This window comes from Cherax quadricarinatus, chromosome 7 (assembly GCF_038502225.1).
Source record: "Cherax quadricarinatus isolate ZL_2023a chromosome 7, ASM3850222v1, whole genome shotgun sequence".
Classification (NCBI taxonomy): domain Eukaryota; kingdom Metazoa; phylum Arthropoda; class Malacostraca; order Decapoda; family Parastacidae; genus Cherax; species Cherax quadricarinatus.
Genome location: NC_091298.1, coordinates 46280572 through 46302817, shown reverse-complemented (window position 1 = coordinate 46302817; position 22246 = coordinate 46280572). Strand labels below are relative to the sequence as shown.

General features: G+C 42.8%; 1 protein-coding gene across 1 annotated transcript in view; it reads left to right on the top strand.

Annotated features, from left to right (window-relative positions):
* The window catches only part of LOC128687035 (cell adhesion molecule Dscam2-like), an 817703-nt gene that overhangs the window by 353259 nt on the left and 442198 nt on the right, over positions 1 to 22246 (top strand). Inside the window, exon 2 of the mRNA XM_070082408.1 lies at positions 12255 to 12379. Coding sequence (XP_069938509.1) covers positions 12255 to 12379 — 125 coding nt within the window. The remainder of the gene's footprint in view (positions 1 to 12254; positions 12380 to 22246) is intronic.

The window sequence follows — 22246 nt, the reverse complement described above, 5'->3', positions numbered from 1 at the left end:
CCTGTGACCTGACCCACACCCTCCTGTGATCTGACCCACACCCTCCTGTGACCTGACCCACACCCTCCTGTGACCTGACCCACACCCTCCTGTGACCTGACCCACACCCTCCTGTGACCTGACCCACACCCTCCTGTGATCTGACCCACACCCTCCTGTGATCTGACCCACACCTTCCTGTGACCTGACCCACACCCTCCTGTGACCTGACCCACACCCTCCTGTGACCTGACCCACACCCTCCTGTGACCTGACCCACACCCTCCTGTGATCTGACCCACACCCTCCTGTGACCTGACCCACACCCTCCTGTGATCTGACCCACACCCTCCTGTGACCTGACCCACACCTTCCTGTGACCTGACCCACACCCTCCTGTGACCTGACCCACACCCTCCTGTGACCTGACCCACACCCTCCTGTGACCTGACCCACACCCTCCTGTGACCTGACCCACACCCTCCTGTGACCTGACCCACACCCTCCTGTGACCTGACCCACACCCTCCTGTGACCTGACCCACACCCTCCTGTGATCTGACCCACACCCTCCTGTGACCTGACCCACACCCTCCTGTGACCTGACCCACACCCTCCTGTGATCTGACCCACACCTACCTACTATTTTACATCCTCTATTCTTTAACTTCTCCCTCGTCTACTAGACTCCTGTCTCGTCTTGTTCTATAAATTGCTATCCATCATTGAGTATTTGATAACATATTATTTATCGTGACTCACGAAATCGTAATGACACGATTGCAAACAATCCATACCACGGGCGGGATTTGAACCCGCGGTCATAGAGTCTCAAGCTGGTCCAGTGGCTAACGCGACGGTCTGGAGTTTTGAGACTCTGACCACGGGTTCAAATCCCGCCCTTGGTATGGTTTATTATTTATCGTACCAGGAGAGTTGGACCGTTCACAATCAGCTTGGCGGTTAATTGGAAACCCAGACTCACTCCCAGAAGCACCATAGGTGAATACTTGCAATCCAGCCTGTAGCAGCCTATAGCAGCCTGTAGATTGTCCTCCTCGATGTCATGTCCTGGTGTAGATCCACCTGCATTTCTTCTCGATATATAATGTACAATATTCACTGTATTTCATTCACTGGTCACATACTTGTTTCACTTCATTTTCCTTCTTGGGTGACACGTGGCAACGTCGCCTGGAGCACACTACTGGACACGTGGCAACGTCGCCTGGAGCACACTACTGCCCACTATGAATGCTTCACCAAGTATCACTTTCTAGTTCACTTATAAAATTGTGGTTCACCCAACACTTATGTGACTCAGGGCAAATTGTAAGTCGCTTCAAGGATTGTTCACTACCCTGACACACTTGCTGACCCCTGTAGTACACTTGGGTAGCCCTCAAAAACACTTACAGTGTGTGTGTGTATGTGTGTGTGTGTGTGTGTGTGTGTGTGTGTGTGTATGTGTGTGTGTGTGTGTGTGTGTGTGTGTGTGTGTGTGTGTGTGTGTGCACTCACCTAGTTGTGGTTGCAGTGGTCGAGTCACAGTTCCTGGACTTGCCTCTTCACTGGTTGCTACTAGGTCACTCTTCCTCCTCCATGAGATTTATCATACCTTATCTTAAAACTATTAAGGGTCCTGCCTACACTACATCACTTCCCATACTGCTCCACTTCCTGACAACTCTGTGACTGAAGAAATACTTCCTAACATCCCTGTGATTCATCTGAGTCTTCAGCTTTCTATTGTGACCCCTTGTTGCTGTGTCCTTGCAGCACACAACTAAGGCGACACATACCTGACAGTGTTACCTGCAACACGCAACTAATGACATACACCTGACAGCGTTACCTGCAACACACAACTAAGGCGACACACACACCTGACAGTGTTACCTGCAACACGCAACTAATGACATACACCTGACAGCGTTACCTGCAACACACAACTGAGGCGACACACACACCTGACAGTGTTACCTGCAACACGCAACTAATGACATACACCTGACAGCGTTACCTGCAACACACAACTGAGGCGACACACACACCTGACAGTGTTACCTGCAACACGCAACTAATGACATACACCTGACAGCGTTACCTGCAACACACAACTAAGGCGACACACACACCTGACAGTGTTACCTGCAACACGCAACTAATGACATACACCTGACAGCGTTACCTGCAACACACAACTGAGGCGACACACACACCTGACAGTGTTACCTGCAACACGCAACTAATGACATACACCTGACAGCGTTACCTGCAACACACAACTGAGGCGACACACACACCTGACAGTGTTACCTGCAACACGCAACTAATGACATACACCTGACAGCGTTACCTGCAACACACAACTAAGGCGACACACACCTGACAGCGTTACCTGCAACACTCACTATTCCAGCCTCCATCACACTATATGACTCACCCTCACTATTCCAGCCTCCATCACACTATATGACTCACCCTCACTATTCCAGCCTCCATCACACTATCTAACACACCCTCACTATTCCAGCCTCCATCACACTATATGACTCACCCTCACTATTCCAGCCTCCATCACACTATCTAACACACCCTCACTATTCCAGCCTCCATCACACTATCTAACACACCCTCACTATTCCAGCCTCCATCACACTATATGACTCACCCTCACTATTCCAGCCTCCATCACACTATATGACTCACCCTCACTATTCCAGCCTCCATCACACTAACACACCCTAACTATTCCAGCCTCAATCACACTATCTGACACACCCTCACTATTCCAGCCTCTCTCACCCTCACTATTCCAGCCTCCATCACACTATCCAACACACCCTCACTATTCAAGCCTCAATCACTATCTGACACACCCTCACTATTCCAGCCTCTCTCACCCTCACTATTCCAGTCTCCATCACACTATCTGACACACCCTCAATATTCCAGCCTCCATCACACTATCTAACACTCTCACTATTCCAGCCTCCATCACACTATCTGACACACCCTCACTATTCCAGCCTCCATCACAATATCTATCACACCCTCACTATTCCAGCCTCCATCACACTAACACACCCTCACTATTCCAGCCTCCATCACACTATCTGAGACACCCTCACTATTCCAGCCTCCATCACACTATCTGACACACCCTAACTATTCCAGCCTCCATCACACTATCTGACACACCCTCACTATTCCAGCCTCCATCACACTATCTAACACACCCTCACTATTCCAGCCTCCATCACATTGAGACACCCTCACTATTCCAGCCTCCATCACACTATCTAACACACTCTCACTATTCCAGCCTCCATCACACTATCTGACACACCCTCACTATTCCACCCTCCATCATACTACCTGACACACCCTCACTATTCCAGCCTCCATCACACTATCTGACACACCCTCACTATTCCAGCCTCCATCACACTACCTGACACACTCTCACTATTCCAGCCTCCATCACACTAACACACTCTCATTCCAACCTCCATCACACTACCTGACACACCCTCACTATTCCAGCCCCCATCACACTATCTGTCACACCCTCACTATTTCTCCCTCCATCACACTATCTAACACACCCTCACTATTCCAGCCTCCATCACACTATCTTACACACCCTCACTATTCCAGCCTCCATCACACTATCTGACACACCCTCACTATTCCAGCCTTCATCACACTAACACACCCTCACTATTCCAGCCTCCTTCACACTATCTGACACACCCTCACTATTCCAGCCTCCATCACACTACCTGACACACCCTCACTATTCCTCCCACCATCACACTGTCACACCCTCACTATTCCAGCCTCCATCACACTAACACACCCTCACTATTCCAGCCTCCATCACACTATCTGACACACCCTCACTATTCCAGCCTCCATCACACTATCTGACACACCCTCACTATTCCAGCCTCCATCACACTAACACACCCTCACTAGTCCAGCCTCCATCACACTATCTGACACACCCTCACTATTCCAGCCTCCATCACACTACCTGACACACCCTCACTATTCCAGCCTCCATCACACTAACACACCCTCACTATTCCAGCCTCCATCACACTATCTGACACACCCTCACTATTCCAGCCTCCATCACACTAACTCACCCTCACTATTCCAGCCTCCATCACACTATCTGACACACCCTCACTATTCCAGCCTCCATCACACTATCTGACACACCCTCACTATTCCAGCCTCCATCACACTGTCACACCCTCACTTCCAGCCTCCATCACACTATCTGACACACCCTCACTATTCCAGCCTCCATCACACTAACACACCCTCACTATTCCTGCCTCCATCACACTATCTGACACACCCTCACTATTCCAGCCTCCATCACACTATCTGACACACTCTCACTATTCCAGCCTCCATCACACTGTCACACCCTCACTTCCAGCCTCCATCACACTATCTGACACACCCTCACTATTCCAGCCTCCATCACACTAACACACCCTCACTATTCCTGCCTCCATCACACTATCTGACACACCCTCACTATTCCAGCCTCCATCACACTGTCACACCCTCACTTCCAGCCTCCATCACACTATCTGACACACCCTCACTATTCCAGCCTCCATCACACTGTCACACCCTCACTTCCAGCTTCCATCACACTATCTGACACACCCTCACTATTCCAGCCTCCATCACACTACCTGGCACACCCTCACTATTCCAGCCTCCATCACACTAACACACTCTCACTATTCCAGCCTCCATCACACTGTCACACCCTCACTTCCAGCCTCCATCACACTATCTGACACACCCTCACTATTCCAGCCACCATCACACTAACACACCCTCACTATTCCAGCCTCCATCACACTACCTGGCACACCCTCACTATTCCAGCCTCCATCACACTGTCACACCCTCACTTCCAGCTTCCATCACACTATCTGACACACCCTCACTATTCCAGCCTCCATCACACTACCTGGCACACCCTCACTATTCCAGCCTCCATCACACTAACACACTCTCACTATTCCAGCCTCCATCACACTAACACACTCTCACTATTCCAGCCTCCATCACACTGTCACACCCTCACTTCCAGCCTCCATCACACTATCTGACACACCCTCACTATTCCAGCCACCATCACACTATCTGACACACCCTCACTATTCCAGCCACCATCACACTAACACACTCTCACTATTCCAGCCTCCATCACACTAACACAACCTCACTATTCCAGCCTCCATCACACTAACACACCCTCACTATTCCAGCCTCCATCACACTGTCACACCCTCACTTCCAGCTTCCATCACACTATCTGACACACCCTCACTATTCCAGCCTCCATCACACTACCTGGCACACCCTCACTATTCCAGCCTCCATCACACTAACACAACCTCACTATTCCAGCCACCATCACACTAACACACCCTCACTATTCCAGCCTCCATCACACTAACACACTCTCACACATTGATGAGAAAACCGACAGTTTAACTCTAGTTTGATGATGTACATTGGAAGAGTTTTTGTGGTTTTTCTCTAATTTTTAAATTTAAAATCATTGTTACCTTTAATAATTAAAACATCTAGGAAAGGCAATGAGTTATTTTCTTCCAACTCAACAGTAAAATTTATAGAATGACCTAAACTGTTATTTTTCACATCAAGATAGAGTTCAGCTCTCAGTTTTCTCATCAATGTTTTTGAGAACTCTATGTATTTGTAGTCCAGAGTTCATAGATGAAGAAATATCCAATATTTATGAAATATCTAATAAACTAAAATACCCAAGAAACTTAATTGATAAAGCCTTTAAAATATCTATAAATACTTTTTACCTTATTCAACTAAAAATATGTTGGATCTCCATTACCATAAAAACTTGGTTAATATGTCTTCTCTTCTTAACAATATTAATATCGAATTTGGATTTAAAAATCTTGATACAGTAAAAAAACTTTTGATAAAAAATTCGCCCCAAAATGTTGACGGATGTGTGTATAAGATTCCTTGTAAAATATGTGATAAAGTTTATTACGGTCAAACTGGTAAAAGTCTTGAACTTAGCTTAAAATAACATAAATATAGAATTAGAAGTGGACAAGATTCTAATGTTGTTTATTATGTGAGAGATTTTAACCATCCAATTGATTTTTAAAAAGTTGAGAAAGTTATATCAGTAAGTTGATGGTGGACAGGAATATAACAGAATTATGTTTCATAAAAACTAGTTTTGAAATATATATATTTCTTTTCGTTTATATAAATTGGATTCATTTATAATTAATAAAATTTGGGAAGAATTTAAGGTACATTAGTCAAATTTTTGGGTAGAATATAAGGTGTGTTTCAGGGATGACTGACTACCTACCTACATCATCATAAAAAGACAGGTGTTGTTGTGGACTGACAGTGAGGTGTAGTCTGCTCCTTATATGCCTTCCTGTTAACCTTTTATTTTTATACTTCCTTGTTATTGTGAAAAATCACGAAAGCGATTGGAATTTCACTATTTTTTCACAGTGGTTGTTCTTCATATTGTGATACCTCTTGTTTACTCTAATCTTATATATATATATATATATATATATATATATATATATATATATATATATATATATATATATATATATATATATATATATATATATATATATATATATATCAATGAAACCACGAAACAAGTGGTTTCGAATCATTTACCCAACTGCGGCAGGCCAGGGTTCGACCCCACGACAAATTGTTCATCCTCAACAGCATAAAACACAACGTACATGTCTCCTTATCCACTCGGCCATCGATCCTAAATACTTATATATTAATTTATATATATATATATATATATATATATATATATATATATATATATATATATATGTCGTGCCAAATATGTAAAACTGGTCAATTAGCAAGAACTCATTTAAAATTAAGTCCTTTCTAAAACTTTCTTTTATACGTTTAAAGATATATTTTTTTCATTAATGTTGATGTAAAAATTTATAATTTTGCACCAAAAGGAACTTAGAAAACCTACCTAACCTTATTATAACAAGAACAATTTATTTTAGCCCAACCCAACTAAATATATTTTAGATTTGTTTACAGTAATTTAATACTAAACAAACACAGTGAAATATATTTTTTTCTTTAGGTTCAGAATGATTTTGGCGAAATTATTGCATACACAAAATTTCACTTGCCCTATATGGCAAGATGAGCGTTGCTATTTAAGCCAAGATCGCAAGTTCTGCCTATTCGGCACGACATATATATATATATATATATATATATATATATATATATATATATATATATATATATATATATATATATATATATATATAATTATTAATTTTTGCATTAACACAAATGAAAAAAATATATCTTTAAACTTACAAGAGATAATGTTAGAAAGGGCTAAATTTTAAATGAGTTCTTGCTAAATGACCAATTTTACCTATTCGGCACGACTTGAAGAGAAAGGAAAGTTTCTCTTTTTAAATTTAGTAATACAGGAGAAGAGGTTACTAGCCCCTTGCTCCCGGCATTTTAGTAGCTTCTTACAACACGCATGGCTTACGGAGGAAGAATTCTGTTCTACTTCTCCATGGAGATAAAAGGAAATAAACAAGAACAAGAACTAGTAAGAAAAATAGAAGAAAACCCAGAGGGGTGTGTATATATATGTTTGTACATGTATGTGTAGTGTGACCTAAGTGTAAGTAGAAGTAGCAAGACGTACCTCACCTTGCATGTTTATGAGACAGAAAAAAAGACACCAGCAATCTTATCATCTTGTAAAACAAATACAGTCTTCTGTTGTACACTCACTTGGCAGGATATTACATAGTATATATGTGTATATATGTGTGTGTTTGTTTCAAATATTTACAGCTGATATGTACATAATTGGAATAAGATTTATGTCATTTATGAAACATATGATTTATATGTGTCTACAGTGAATATATGAATTGTTTGCAAACTTACGGGTAATTTGTAAAATATATACCAGGAGTTTATTGTAGGTTGTGTTCTGTTAGGTAGGTGAGGTAGCCTTTGTTGTTAGCTCTATGATTCTGTCTCCTTGGTTACTGCTCTCTCTCTCTCTCTCTCTCTCTCTCTCTCTCTCTCTCTCTCTCTCTCTCTCTCTCTCTCTCTCTCTCTCTCTCTCTCTCTCTCTCTCTCTCTCTCTCATATCGTTACACTGTACTTGTGTAGTTAACTCACAATACTTCTGTAACATTCTACACTGGTGTTGCAATTATGGAACTGTTATGTGTAAAGCGGGGAGATGGTGTATAGTGAGTTGTCACCATACACTGGTTGTGTTGATGATAGTGTGTAGTGAAGTGTCACCATATACTGGTTGTGTTGATGTGTAGTGTCACCATACACTGGTTATGTTGATAGTGTGTAGTGAAGTGTCACCATACACTTGTTGTGTTGATGTGTAGTGTCACCATACACTGGTTGTGTTGATGTGTAGTGTCACCATACACTGGTTATGTTGATAGTGTGTAGTGAAGTGTCACCATACACTTGTTGTGTTGATGTGTAGTGTCACCATACACTGGTTATGTTGATAGTGTGTAGTGAAGTGTCACCATACACTCAGTTGTTGATGATAGTGTGTAGTTAAGTGTCACCATACACTGGTTATGCTGATGATAGTGTGTAGTATGTGAGGGATCACCATACACTCATTACCTGTAAATATAAAAGAAACACTACCTGTTTATAAATTCAAGTCTCTTCTCAAAGTTCACTTACTCACCCAAAACCAAATAAATACTGAATAACTCAACCTTATAAATTGTATATCCAAAATGTTACTCACAATTATATCACACAAATGTTAAACCTAGGACCCAATCTAACTTTATTATTTTTTTAAATACACTACCTAACAGAATACTCCATTCGACTGAAAGTACAACAATGCATGCAACCATATGACCTGTCTTTGTAATACTCATTTGTGCTTTATAGTAATCTGTTTACAATAATGTATTATCACTGATTTCATCATTGCTTAGTTAATCTTAAGTTAATTTTAATCCAGCCCGTAATGCTATGCATAGTATAAGTGGCTTTGGCATGCTGCTCTTATCTGTATTTTTTTGTACCTCTGTTTGTATGCTAAAATTACTAAATAAATAAATAAATAAATAAATAAATAAATAAATAAATAAATAAATAGTGTGTAGTGTGTGAGGGATCACCATACACTGGCTATGTTGATGATAGTGTGTAGTGTGTGAGGGATCACCATACACTGGCTATGTTGATGATAGTGTGTAGTGTGTGAGGGATCACCATACACTGGCTATGTTGATGATAGTGTGTAGTGTGTGAGGGATCACCATACACTGGCTATGTTGATGATAGTGTGTAGTGTGTGAGGGATCACCATACACTGGCTATGTTGATGATAGTGTGTAGTGTGTGAGGGATCACCATACACTGCCTATGTTGATGATAGTGTGTAGTGTGTGAGGGATCACCATACACTGCCTATGTTGATGATAGTGTGTAGTGTGTGAGGGATCACCATACACTGGCTATGTTGATGATAGTGTGTAGTGTGTGAGGGATCACCATACACTGGCTATGTTGATGATAGTGTGTAGTGTGTGAGGGATCACCATACACTGCCTATGTTGATGATAGTGTGTAGTGTGTGAGGGATCACCATACACTGCCTATGTTGATGATAGTGTGTAGTGTGTGAGGGATCACCATACACTGCCTATGTTGATGATAGTGTGTAGTGTGTGAGGGATCACCATACACTGCCTATGTTGATGATAGTGTGTAGTGTGTGAGGGATCACCATACACTGGCTATGTTGATGATAGTGTGTAGTGTGTGAGGGATCACCATACACTGGCTATGTTGATGATAGTGTGTAGTGTGTGAGGGATCACCATACACTGGCTATGTTGATGATAGTGTGTAGTGTGTGAGGGATCACCATACACTGCCTATGTTGATGATAGTGTGTAGTGTGTGAGGGATCACCATACACTCAGTTGTTGATGATAGTGTGTATAGTGTGAGGGATCACCATACACTGCCTATGTTGATGATAGTGTGTAGTGTGTGAGGGATCACCATACACTGCCTATGTTGATGATAGTGTGTAGTGTGTGAGGGATCACCATACACTCAGTTGTTGATGATAGTGTGTATAGTGTGAGGGATCACCATACACTCAGTTGTTGTTGATAGTGTGTAGTGTGTAAGGGATCACCATACACTCAGTTGTTGATGATAGTGTGTATAGTGTGAGGGATCACCATACACTGGCTATAGTACGGAAATGTTCAAACAGTTCCTGAATTGAACAGATATAACTGAAACGTTTTAAGTGAAAAAAAAAACAGAAATGAAGAATGAGACACATATGAAACATCTGGATATCTTTATTGGAGACGTTTCGCCCTCCAGGGGCTTTATCAACACAAATTCAAGGACATAACTGAACTGGAAGACTGTAGAACTATATTTAATAGATAAGGTAGTCAGTCCCTCAGCCTTGCAGTTGGTGTATTGATAAAGCCACTGGATGGCGAAACGTCTACAATAAAGCTACCCAGATGTTGCACATGTGTCTAATTCTTCATCTTGTGGGTATAGTATACCATACATATAGAACAGTCACATGTGCAGCGGTGGATAACATAACCTGTGGTGAGAGTCATGATAAAGTTACCACAGTGGACGACCAATGAGACAGAAAGTGCCACTAAGGTGTAAGAATATGCCAGAGTGAGCTATGATAATCTGGCCATGTAAGGAATGATGCCAGAAGGTGGCACTAACAAGCCCAGGTGGGCTGGAAAGATGCAAAGGTGGCAATGAGATAAGTGGAGTAGGTGCATCTGCATGTTGGCAAGACACTTGTACAACACTTGTGTTGTGCAGCTGTCTTATTTATCAATATTGTTAGTTTTCTAAACCACTTATTCAGGCAACTGCATGTGTTTATATTACAATGTTTGCCACCTTTGATATATGTATATATATATATATATATATATATATATATATATATATATATATATATATATATATATATATATATATATATATATATATATATATATATATATATATATATATTATATGTATATATATAAGAACACTGTGACTAGCCGGGGGATCGAACCCGTGTTGTTTTAGCCCGCCTCATGGTGAGCGAAAATTCACAACGCTCTGACCCACTGGAGTCTGGACCATACAATCGTACAAACAACATGAGACTAGCGAACTAGGCTTCCTTCAAGTTGGGAGGACATACGATGGTGTGGGTGCCTCAGAGCTACAATGAAATTAGCTCTGCATACTCTAGGTGCTGCATACTCTAATGTGGGTGTACACGGTATACAGTATCTTGAACAATTCCTTACTGAGGTATCGGAACGCTATTCTCAGGTTTGCCAGGCGCCCATATGTTGCAGCAGTTATCTGGTTGATGTGTGCCTCAGGAGATGTGCTCGGTATTATACTCACCCCAAGATCCTTTTCCTTGAGTGAGGTTTGCAGTCTTTGGCTACCTAGCCTATACTCTTTCTGCGATCTTCTTTGCCCTTCCCCGATCTTCATGACTTTGCATTTAGCGGGGTTAAATTCGAGGAGCCAGTTGCTGGACTAGGTGTCCAGCTTGTCCAGGTCTCTATGTAGTCCTTCCTGATCCTCATCTGATTTTAATTCTCCTCATTAACTTCACATCATCTGCGAACAGGGACACTTCTGAGTCTATCAGTTCCGTCATGTCATTCACGTATACCAAAAGTAGCACTGGTCCTAGGACTGACCCATGTAGAACCCCGCTCGTCACAGGCGCTCACTCGGATGCCTCGTCACGTACCATCACTCGTTGTTGCCTCCCTGTCAAGTATTCTCTGATCCATTGCAGTGTCCTTCCTGAAATGCGTGCCTGATCCTTTAGCTTTTGCACTAATCTCTTATGAGGAACTGTGTTGACGGCCTTCTTGCAGTCCAAGAAAATGCAATCTGCCCACCCCTCTTTCTCGTGTCTTACTTCCGTTACTTTGTCATAAAACTCCAGTAGGTTTGTGACACAGGATTTTTCTTCCCTGAATCCGTGCTGTACTCACCTAATTGTAGTTGCAGGGGTCGAGACTCAGCTCCTGGCCCCGCTGTGTGTGTTTGTATGTGTGTGTGTGTATTAACAGTGTTGTAATGATAATTTCTTGTTGACAGGAGAGAGCCGTGCAGGGGTACAGGAGGGACCTCAGTTCCTGGTGGAGCCTCCCCACTCCCTATCCTTTCTCAACACCACTGGCGCCGCCCTTCACTGCTCTGCCCACGGCAACCCCATGCCCATGGTATGTATATTTGTCCTTGGTATGCCTGCGACACTTATACACATCCATGGTAGGTAGCTACATCCGTGTTACGTACCTACTCTCATGGTACTTGTTTACACCCATCCAGCTGCATCCTCGGTAAGTAGGTACATGCATGATACATAGATACGTGTATGATACATAGCTACGTGTATGATACATAGCTACATGTATGGTTTACATATCATAATATAACTAGAGCAAAGAAAGCCACCATCATGCCGAGGCATGAGAAGTGGTAGAATACAAATGGTCAATATTCACTCAATTATTAATATGAGTTAGTACAATATATGATACAATCATACATTTTTAAGTTCGTAATTAAGTTCATTTACTCTATTATTAATATGAGGTAGTAGAATTCGTGGTACAAACATACATTTATAAGTCTGTATTAATGGCTTAATAGTTAAGAGATAATAAAGTATTTGGAGGAGTTGCTTTGAATTTGGTTGGTGTTTATCATGGTGTGTTTGTTATTGAGAGATGAGATGATTTTTGAGTATGGTACTAAACTGATTTGCTGCTTCAGGAGAAGAGTTCCAGGTCTTAGGGCCCGTTATGTGCATTGCATTTTTGTGAAGTGTGCTACATGTAGTTACACGTAAGTGTAACTATGTACCGTAGTTACACGTACGTGTAACTGTCCCGTAATTACACGTATGTGTAACTGTCCCGTAATTACACGTATGTGTAACTATGTACCTTAGTTACATGTATAACTATGTACCATACGTGTAGCTATGTGCCATAGCTACAGGTATGGTACATAGCTACACGTATGGTACATATTATTATTATAATCAAAAAGAAGCGCTAAGCCACAAGGGCTATACAGCGCTGCAGGGTAGGGAAGGAAGCGCGGGTATTGGGCGGCAGGAGGGGGATGGGGCGATCAGTAGGTTACAGAAAACAGTGGGACAGGGGATAGTGCAGGGTAGAGGGCAGCAAGAGATTGAGGTAGAAAGGGCTGAAGGTATCATCAGAGTTTGTGAAGTAAGTCAGTTGTTGTCAAAAAGTCAATGAGAGAGTCTGGATGAAAGGTGGGTCCATCAGCGAGAAGGGAAGGTAAAGAGAGAGCACCGGAGCGAAGACGACGTTGCAGGTAAATTCTGCGTGCTTGTTGATAAAGTGGGCAGTCTAACAGAATGTGACTGACCGATAATGGAACCTGACAATTCTCACAGAGAGGAGCAGGGCGCCTCTCCATGAGATATCCATGAGTAAGACGAGTATGGCCAATGCGAAGACGGGAGAGAGTAGTCTCCCAACCTCGACACTGGTGACAAGAAGACGGCCAGTAACCTATACTCGGTTTAATAGATTGAAGTTTGTGACCGAGTAGAGCAGACCAACGTTGTTGCCAACGGGTGTGAAGGTGGGTAGCTATTGCAGCAAAATAGTCCGTAAATGGAACACCTCTATATGAAACTGGTAGGTCATGTACTGCTGACCGTGCAGCAGTGTCTGCCTGTTCATTGCCCTGTACGTCAACATGACCAGGGACCCAACAAAAAAACATCTTTATGCTTGGTAGAGATGCGGCGTAGCCAATGTTGGATACGGAGGACTAAGGGGTGAGGTGTATCAAATTTCTGTATAGCCTGTAAAGCACTAAGGGAGTCTGAGACGACCACAAATGATGACACAGGCATAGATGCAATACGGATAAGTGCTGCAAGAATGGCATACAATTCAGCGGTAAATATACTAGCCGAAGATAGTAAATGCCCTCGTACGACGCTGTCCGGAAACACTGCTGCGAATCCTCGTATGGTACATAGCTACACGTATGGTACACAGCTACACGTATGGTACATAGGTACACGTATGGTACATAGCTACACATATGGTACATAGCTACACGTATGGTACATAGCTACACATATGGTACATAGCTACACGTATGGTACATAGCTACACGTATGGTACACAGCTACACGTATGGTACACAGCTACACGTATGGTACATAGCTACACGTATGGTACATAGCTACACATATGGTACATAGCTACACGTATGGTACATAGTCCTCTAGACTCTAGAGGAAGATGTTTGCTGGTTGTTTCAAGTCATTGTTTGAAAATAATGAGACAGTATTGTGTTAGTTACTCCTGCTGTTTCTTTTATATCCACTTGTATCACCTGAGTACTGCCATCTTTGTTGTTACAGTGACTCTTACTCTCTCTCTCTCTCTCTCTCTCTCTCTCTCTCTCTCTCTCTCTCTCTCTCTCTCTCTCTCTCTCTCTCTCTCTCTCTCTCTCTCTCTCTTTCAGATCTTGTATGCTATTTTGTTGTCAAGAGGCATTAAATACTTTAAATATCTCTATTACAGAGCCCCGTGGCCTGGTGGCTAAAGCTCTCGCTTCACACGGTGAGGGGTCTGGGTTTGATTCCCAACGAGGGTAGAAACATTGGACGTGTCTCCTTACACCGGTTGTCTATGTTCACCCATCAGTAAAATAGGTACCTGGGTGTTAGTTGACTAGTGTGGGTCGCATCCTGGGACACTGACCTAATTTGCGGGAAATGCTCAGCATAACAAGGGACCTTCTATATAGTAGTATGTCATTGATGTCAGCTAGACCTGTATACCTTGTACATGTACTTGTAAATAAAGATATTATTATTATTATTATTATTATTATTATTATTATTATTATTATTATTATTATTATTATTATTATTATTATAAGTGGTTATCGGCCTTACTCCAAGCTTAGTACTTCTTTGTTAAGAGTCATCTTTCTTCTTGTCTCTGCTTCTTGAATGGTTTTGTTCCTCTGTGATTGGTCAGTTGCCTCTCTGCTTGCGGTCTTCTTGCTTCCTGTTTCTCTCTGCTGTCTGCTGGACGTTGCACTCTGCACTTTCCGCGCTCTCTTCTGTCTTGAGGTCACTGTAGGCTGTCAGTTGAACATTACTGCAGGCTGTCAGTTGAACATTACTGCAGGCTGTCAGTTGAACATTACTGCAGGTTGTCAGTTGAACATTACTGCAGACTGTCAGTTGAACATTACTGCAGGCTGTCAGTTGAACATTACTGCAGGCTGTCAGTTGAACATTACTGCAGGTTGTCAGTTGAACATCATTACTGCAGGCTGTCAGTTGAACATTACTGCAGGCTGTCAGTTGAACATTACTGCAGGCTGTCAGTTGAACATTACTGCAGGTTGTCAGTTGAACATTACTGCAGGCTGTCAGTTGAACATTACTGCAGGCTGTCAGTTGAACATTACTGCAGGCTGTCAGTTGAACATTACTGCAGGTTGTCAGTTGAACATCATTACTGCAGGCTGTCAGTTGAACATTACTGCAGGCTGTCAGTTGAACATTACTGCAGGCTGTCAGTTGAACATTACTGCAGGCTGTCAGTTGAACATTACTGCAGGTTGTCAGTTGAACATTACTGCAGGCTGTCAGTTGAACATTACTGCAGGCTGTCAGTTGAACATTACTGCAGGCTGTCAGTTGAACATTACTGCAGGCTGTCAGCTGAACATTACTGCAGGCTGTCAGTTGAAAATTACTGCAGGCTGTCAGTTGAATATTACTGCAGGCTGTCAGTTGAACACTACTGCAGGTTGTCAATTGAATATTACTGCAGGCTGTCAGTTGAACATTACTGCAGGCTGTCAGTTGAACATTACTGCAGGCTGTCAGTTGAACATTACTGCAGGCTGTCAGCTGAACATTACTGCAGGCTGTCAGTTGAAAATTACTGCAGGCTGTCAGTTGAATATTACTGCAGGCTGTCAGTTGAACACTACTGCAGGTTGTCAATTGAATATTACTGCAGGCTGTCAGTTGAACATTACTGCAGGCTGTCAGTTGAACATTACTGCAGACTGTCAGTTGAACATTACTGCAGGCTGTCAGTTGAACATTACTGCAGGCTGTCAGTTGAATATTACTGCAGGCTGTCAGTTGAACACTACTGCAGGTTGTCAATTGAACATTACTGCAGGCTGTCAGTTGAACATTACTGCAGACTGTCAGTTGAACATTACTGCAGGCTGTCAGTTGAACATTACTGCAGGTTGTCAGCTGAACATTACTACAGGCTGTCAGTTGAACATTACTGCAGGCTGTCAGTTGAACATTACTGCAGGCTGTCAGTTGAACATTACTGCAGGTTGTCAGTTGAACATTACTGCAGGCTGTCAGTTGAACATTACTGCAGGCTGTCAGTTGAACATTACTGCAGGCTGTCAGTTGAACATTACTGCAGGTTGTCAGCTGAACATTATTGCAGGCTGTCAGTTGAACATTACTGCAGGTTGTCAGTTGAACATTACTGCAGGCTCTCAGTTGAACATTACTGCAGGCTCTCAGTTAAACATTACTGCAGGCTGTCAGTCGAACATTACTGCAGGTTGTCAGCTGAACATTACTGCAGGTTGTCAGCTGAACATTACTGCAGGCTGTCAGTTGAACATTACTGCAGGTTGTCAGTTGAACATTACTGCAGGCTGTCAGTTGAACATTACTGCAGGCTGTCAGTTGAACATTACTGCAGGTTGTCAGTTGAACATTACTGCAGGCTGTCAGTTGAACATTACTGCAGGCTGTCAGTTGAACATTACTGCAGGCTGTCAGTTGAACATTACTGCAGGCTGTCAGCTGAACATTACTGCAGGCTGTCAGTTGAAAATTACTGCAGGCTGTCAGTTGAATATTACTGCAGGCTGTCAGTTGAACACTACTGCAGGTTGTCAATTGAACATTACTACAGGCTGTCAGTTGAACATTACTGCAGGCTGTCAGTTGAACATTACTGCAGGCTGTCAGTTGAACATTACTGCAGGTTGTCAGTTGAACATTACTGCAGGCTGTCAGTTGAACATTACTGCAGGCTGTCAGTTGAACATTACTGCAGGCTGTCAGTTGAACATTACTGCAGGTTGTCAGCTGAACATTATTGCAGGCTGTCAGTTGAACATTACTGCAGGTTGTCAGTTGAACATTACTGCAGGCTCTCAGTTGAACATTACTGCAGGCTCTCAGTTAAACATTACTGCAGGCTGTCAGTCGAACATTACTGCAGGTTGTCAGCTGAACATTACTGCAGGTTGTCAGCTGAACATTACTGCAGGCTGTCAGTTGAACATTACTGCAGGTTGTCAGTTGAACATTACTGCAGGCTGTCAGTTGAACATTACTGCAGGCTGTCAGTTGAACATTACTGCAGGTTGTCAGTTGAACATTACTGCAGGCTGTCAGTTGAACATTACTGCAGGCTGTCAGTTGAACATTACTGCAGGCTGTCAGTTGAACATTACTGCAGGCTGTCAGTTGAACATTACTGCAGGCTGTCAGTTGAAAATTACTGCAGGCTGTCAGTTGAATATTACTGCAGGCTGTCAGTTGAACACTACTGCAGGTTGTCAATTGAACATTACTGCAGGCTGTCAGTTGAACATTACTGCAGGCTGTCAGTTGAACATTACTGCAGACTGTCAGTTGAACATTACTGCAGGCTGTCAGTTGAACATTACTGCAGGCTGTCAGTTGAATATTACTGCAGGCTGTCAGTTGAACACTACTGCAGTTTGTCAATTGAACATTACTGCAGGCTGTCAGTTGAACATTACTGCAGACTGTCAGTTGAACATTACTGCAGGCTGTCAGTTGAACATTACTGCAGGTTGTCAGCTGAACATTACTACAGGCTGTCAGTTGAACATTACTGCAGGCTGTCAGTTGAACATTACTGCAGGCTGTCAGTTGAACATTACTGCAGGTTGTCAGTTGAACATTACTGCAGGCTGTCAGTTGAACATTACTGCAGGATGTCAGTTGAACATTACTGCAGGCTGTCAGTTGAACATTACTGCAGGTTGTCAGCTGAACATTATTGCAGGCTGTCAGTTGAACATTACTGCAGGTTGTCAGTTGAACATTACTGCAGGCTCTCAGTTGAACATTACTGCAGGCTCTCAGTTAAACATTACTGCAGGCTGTCAGTCGAACATTACTGCAGGTTGTCAGCTGAACATTACTGCAGGTTGTCAGCTGAACATTACTGCAGGCTGTCAGTTGAACATTACTGCAGGTTGTCAGTTGAACATTACTGCAGGCTCTCAGTTGAACATTACTGCAGGCTGTCAGTTGAACATTACTGCAGACTGTCAGTTGAACATTAGTGCAGGTTGTCAGCTGAACATTACTGCAGGTTGTCAGTTGAACATTTCTGCAGGTTGTCAGTTGAACATTACTGCAGGCTGTCACTTGAACATTGCTGCAGGTTGTCAGCTGAACATTACTGCAGGCTGTCAGTTGAACATTACTGCAGGTTGTCAGTTGAACATTACTGCAGGCTCTCAGTTGAACATTACTGCAGGCTGTCAGTTGAACATTACTGCAGACTGTCAGTTGAACATTACTGCAGGTTGTCAGCTGAACATAACTGCAGGTTGTCAGTTGAACATTTCTGCAGGTTGTCAGTTGAACATTACTGCAGGCTGTCAGTTGAACATTGCTGCAGGTTGTCAGCTGAACATTACTGCAGGCTGTCAGTTGAACATTACTGCAGACTGTCAGTTGAACATTACTGCAGGCTGTCAGTTGAACATTACTGCAGGTTGTCAGTTGAACATTACTGTAGGCTGTCAGTTGAACATTACTGCAGACTGTCAGTTGAACATTACTGCAAGTTGTCAGTTGAACATTACTGCAGGTTGTCAGTTGAACACTACTGCAGGCTGTCAGTTGAACATTACTGCAGGCTGTCAGTTGAACATTACTGCAGGCTGTCAGTTTAACATTACTGCAGGTTGTCAGTTGAACATTACTGCAGGTTGTCAGTTGAACATTACTGCAGGCTGTCAGTTTAACATTACTGCAGGTTGTCAGTTGAACATTACTGCAGGCTGTCAGTTGAACATTATTGCAGGCTGTCAGTTGAATATTACTGCAGGCTGTAATTTGAACATTACTGCAGGCTGTCAGTTGAACATTACGGCAGACTGTCAGTTGAACATTACGGCAGGCTGTCAGCTGAACATTACTGCAGGCTGTCAGTTGAACATTACTGCAGGTTGTCAGTTGAACATTACTTTAGGTTTCAGTTGAACATTACTGCAGGCTGTCAGTTGAATATTATTGCAGGCTGTCAGTTGAACATTACTGCAGGCTGTCAGTTGAACATTACTGCAGGCTGTCAGTTGAACATTACGGCAGGCTGTCAGCTGAACATTACTGCAGGCTGTCAGTTGAACATTACGGGAGGCTGTCAGCTGAACATTACTGCAGGCTGTCAGTTGAACATTACGGCAGGCTGTCAGCTGAACATTACTGCAGGCTGTCAGTTGAACATTACGGCAGGCTGTCAGTTGAACATTACTGCAGGCTGTCAGCTGAACATTACTGCAGGCTGTCAGCTGAACATTACTGCAGGCTGTCAGTTGAACATTACGGCAGGCTGTCAGTTGAACATTACTGCAGGCTGTCAGCTGAACATTACTGCAGGCTGTCAGCTGAAAATTACTGCAGGCTGTCAGTTGAACATTACTGCAGGCTGTCAGTTGAACATTAGTGCAGGCTGTCAGTTGAACATTACTGCAGGCTGTCAGTTGAACATTACTGCAGGCTGTCAGCTGAACATTACTGCAGGCTGTCAGCTGAACATTACTGCAGGCTGTCAGCTGAACATTACTGCAGGCTGTCAGTTGAACATTACTGCAGGCTGTCAGCTGAACATTACTGCAGGCTGTCAGTTGAACATTACTGCAGGCTGTCAGTTGAACATTACTGCAGGCTGTCAGCTGAACATTACTGCAGGCTGTCAGTTGAACATTACTGCAGGCTGTCAGCTGAACATTACTGCAGGCTGTCAGCTGAACATTACTGCAGGCTGTCAGTTGAACATTACTGCAGGCTGTCAGCTGAACATTACTGCAGGCTGTCAGCTGAACATTACTGCAGGCTGTCAGTTGAACATTACTGCAGGCTGTCAGCTGAACATTACTGCAGGCTGTCAGTTGAACATTACTGCAGGCTGTCAGCTGAACATTACTGCAGGCTGTCAGCTGAACATTACTGCAGGCTGTCTCTTCCCCCTTTTTTCATACTTGGTGAATTTTTGCTGTGAGGAGTATGTGCACATGAGGTGCACAGCTATGAGTGTGTGCACATGAAGTACACTGACATCTGTGTGTGCACATGAGGTACACAGTTATGAGTGTGTGCACATGAGGTACACAGACAGCTGTGTGTGCACGAGATACACAGACATCTGTGAGTGGGTGCACGTGAGGTGTAGAGACAGCTGTGAGAAGTGGGTGCACGTGAGGTGCACAGGCAGAATAAGTAATGATAGTAATGATAGTAGCCAGGAGTGATAACTTAAGTTTGTGAAGCATAACTAGGTCACCGCAAGCACACCAGTTAACACTGGACATATGTACTAAGATAGGGAGGAAGAACAGTAAATTCACCATTTGTGAATTGTGTAAGGTGTGGATGCACAAGGAATGTATTCAATTTAATTCAATTCAAAGTTTATTCTCTATAAAGATTACAATGTTGAATTTACAGAATTTGGTTGTTGTGTGGTTTACATGTAGTTAAATAATGATTACAGAGTGTATGTACCACTAGAACGCCTAGCATGGCTAGGCATTTCGGGCAGACTTAGTTTAATTCTTTATTTTAAAATATTACAAATTATGAGGTAAGTTGGTATTATGGCTAAGTGACTAAATACTAGTTTGTGAGTTTAGCAATGTGAATGCTTTTGTTTTGGCACAGTACATAGTTTCAGTATTGGAGTATCATAGGATTCATTATTTTATGTTTGAGATTAATATTTCTGTTTATGGTCAAATGGGTGAGTGAGTGTAAGTGTGAACCACCAGGTGGTATTCGTGTAGTTAGTTGACGGGGTGTATCAGGGAGATAAGATGTTTTCTAATGGTAGTTTTAAAGGTGATGAATGTGTCTGCAGTTCTAGAGTTCTCAGGTAGGGTGTTCCAGATTTTAGGGCCTTTGACATACATTGAATTTTTGTAAAGGTTTAGTCGGACACGGGGAATGTCGTAGAGATATTTGTGTCTGGTGTTATGCCTGTGGGTTCTGTCACAACTATCAAGAAAGCGTTTTAGGTCAAGGTTGATATTGGAGTTTAAGGTCCTGTAGATGTAGATTGCACAGTAGTAAGTGTGGATGTACTGAACAGGGAGTAAGTTTAGATCTATGAAGAGTGGGGGGGGGGTGTTGCCAGGGATGGGATTTAGTGATTATTCTTATTGCAGCTTTTTGTTGGGTTATTATTGGCTTTAGGTGTGTTGCTGCAGTTGATCCCCAAGCACAAATAGCATAGGTGAGGTATGGATAAATAAGTGAGTGGTATAGTGTGAGAAGGGCATTTTGCGGCACGTAGTATCTTATCTTGGAGAGGATCCCAACCGTTTTGGATACTTTTTTGGTTATGTGTTGGATATGGGTGCTGAAAGTCAGGTTGTTGTCAAGGTATAGGCCTAGGAATTTGCCCTCATTGTGTCTGGTAATTAGAGTGTTGTCGATCTTAATGTTAATTTGTGCATCTCCTACTCTGCTACCAAACATAATATAGTAGGTTTTGTCAGTGTTAAGCCTAAGTTTATTGGCTGTCATCCAAGTCGATATTTTGATCAGCTCCTCGTTAACAATGGTGTTGAGGGTGGCAAGATTAGGGTAAGAGATGACATAAGTCGTGTCGTCAGCAAAGAGAATGGGTTTCATGTGTTGGGATACGTTTGGAAGATCGTTGATATATATGAGGAAGAGCAGGGGACCAAGGACACTTCCCTGCGGAACTCCAGTATCAAGTGGCCGTGTTGTTGATGCTGTGTCTTTAATGGTG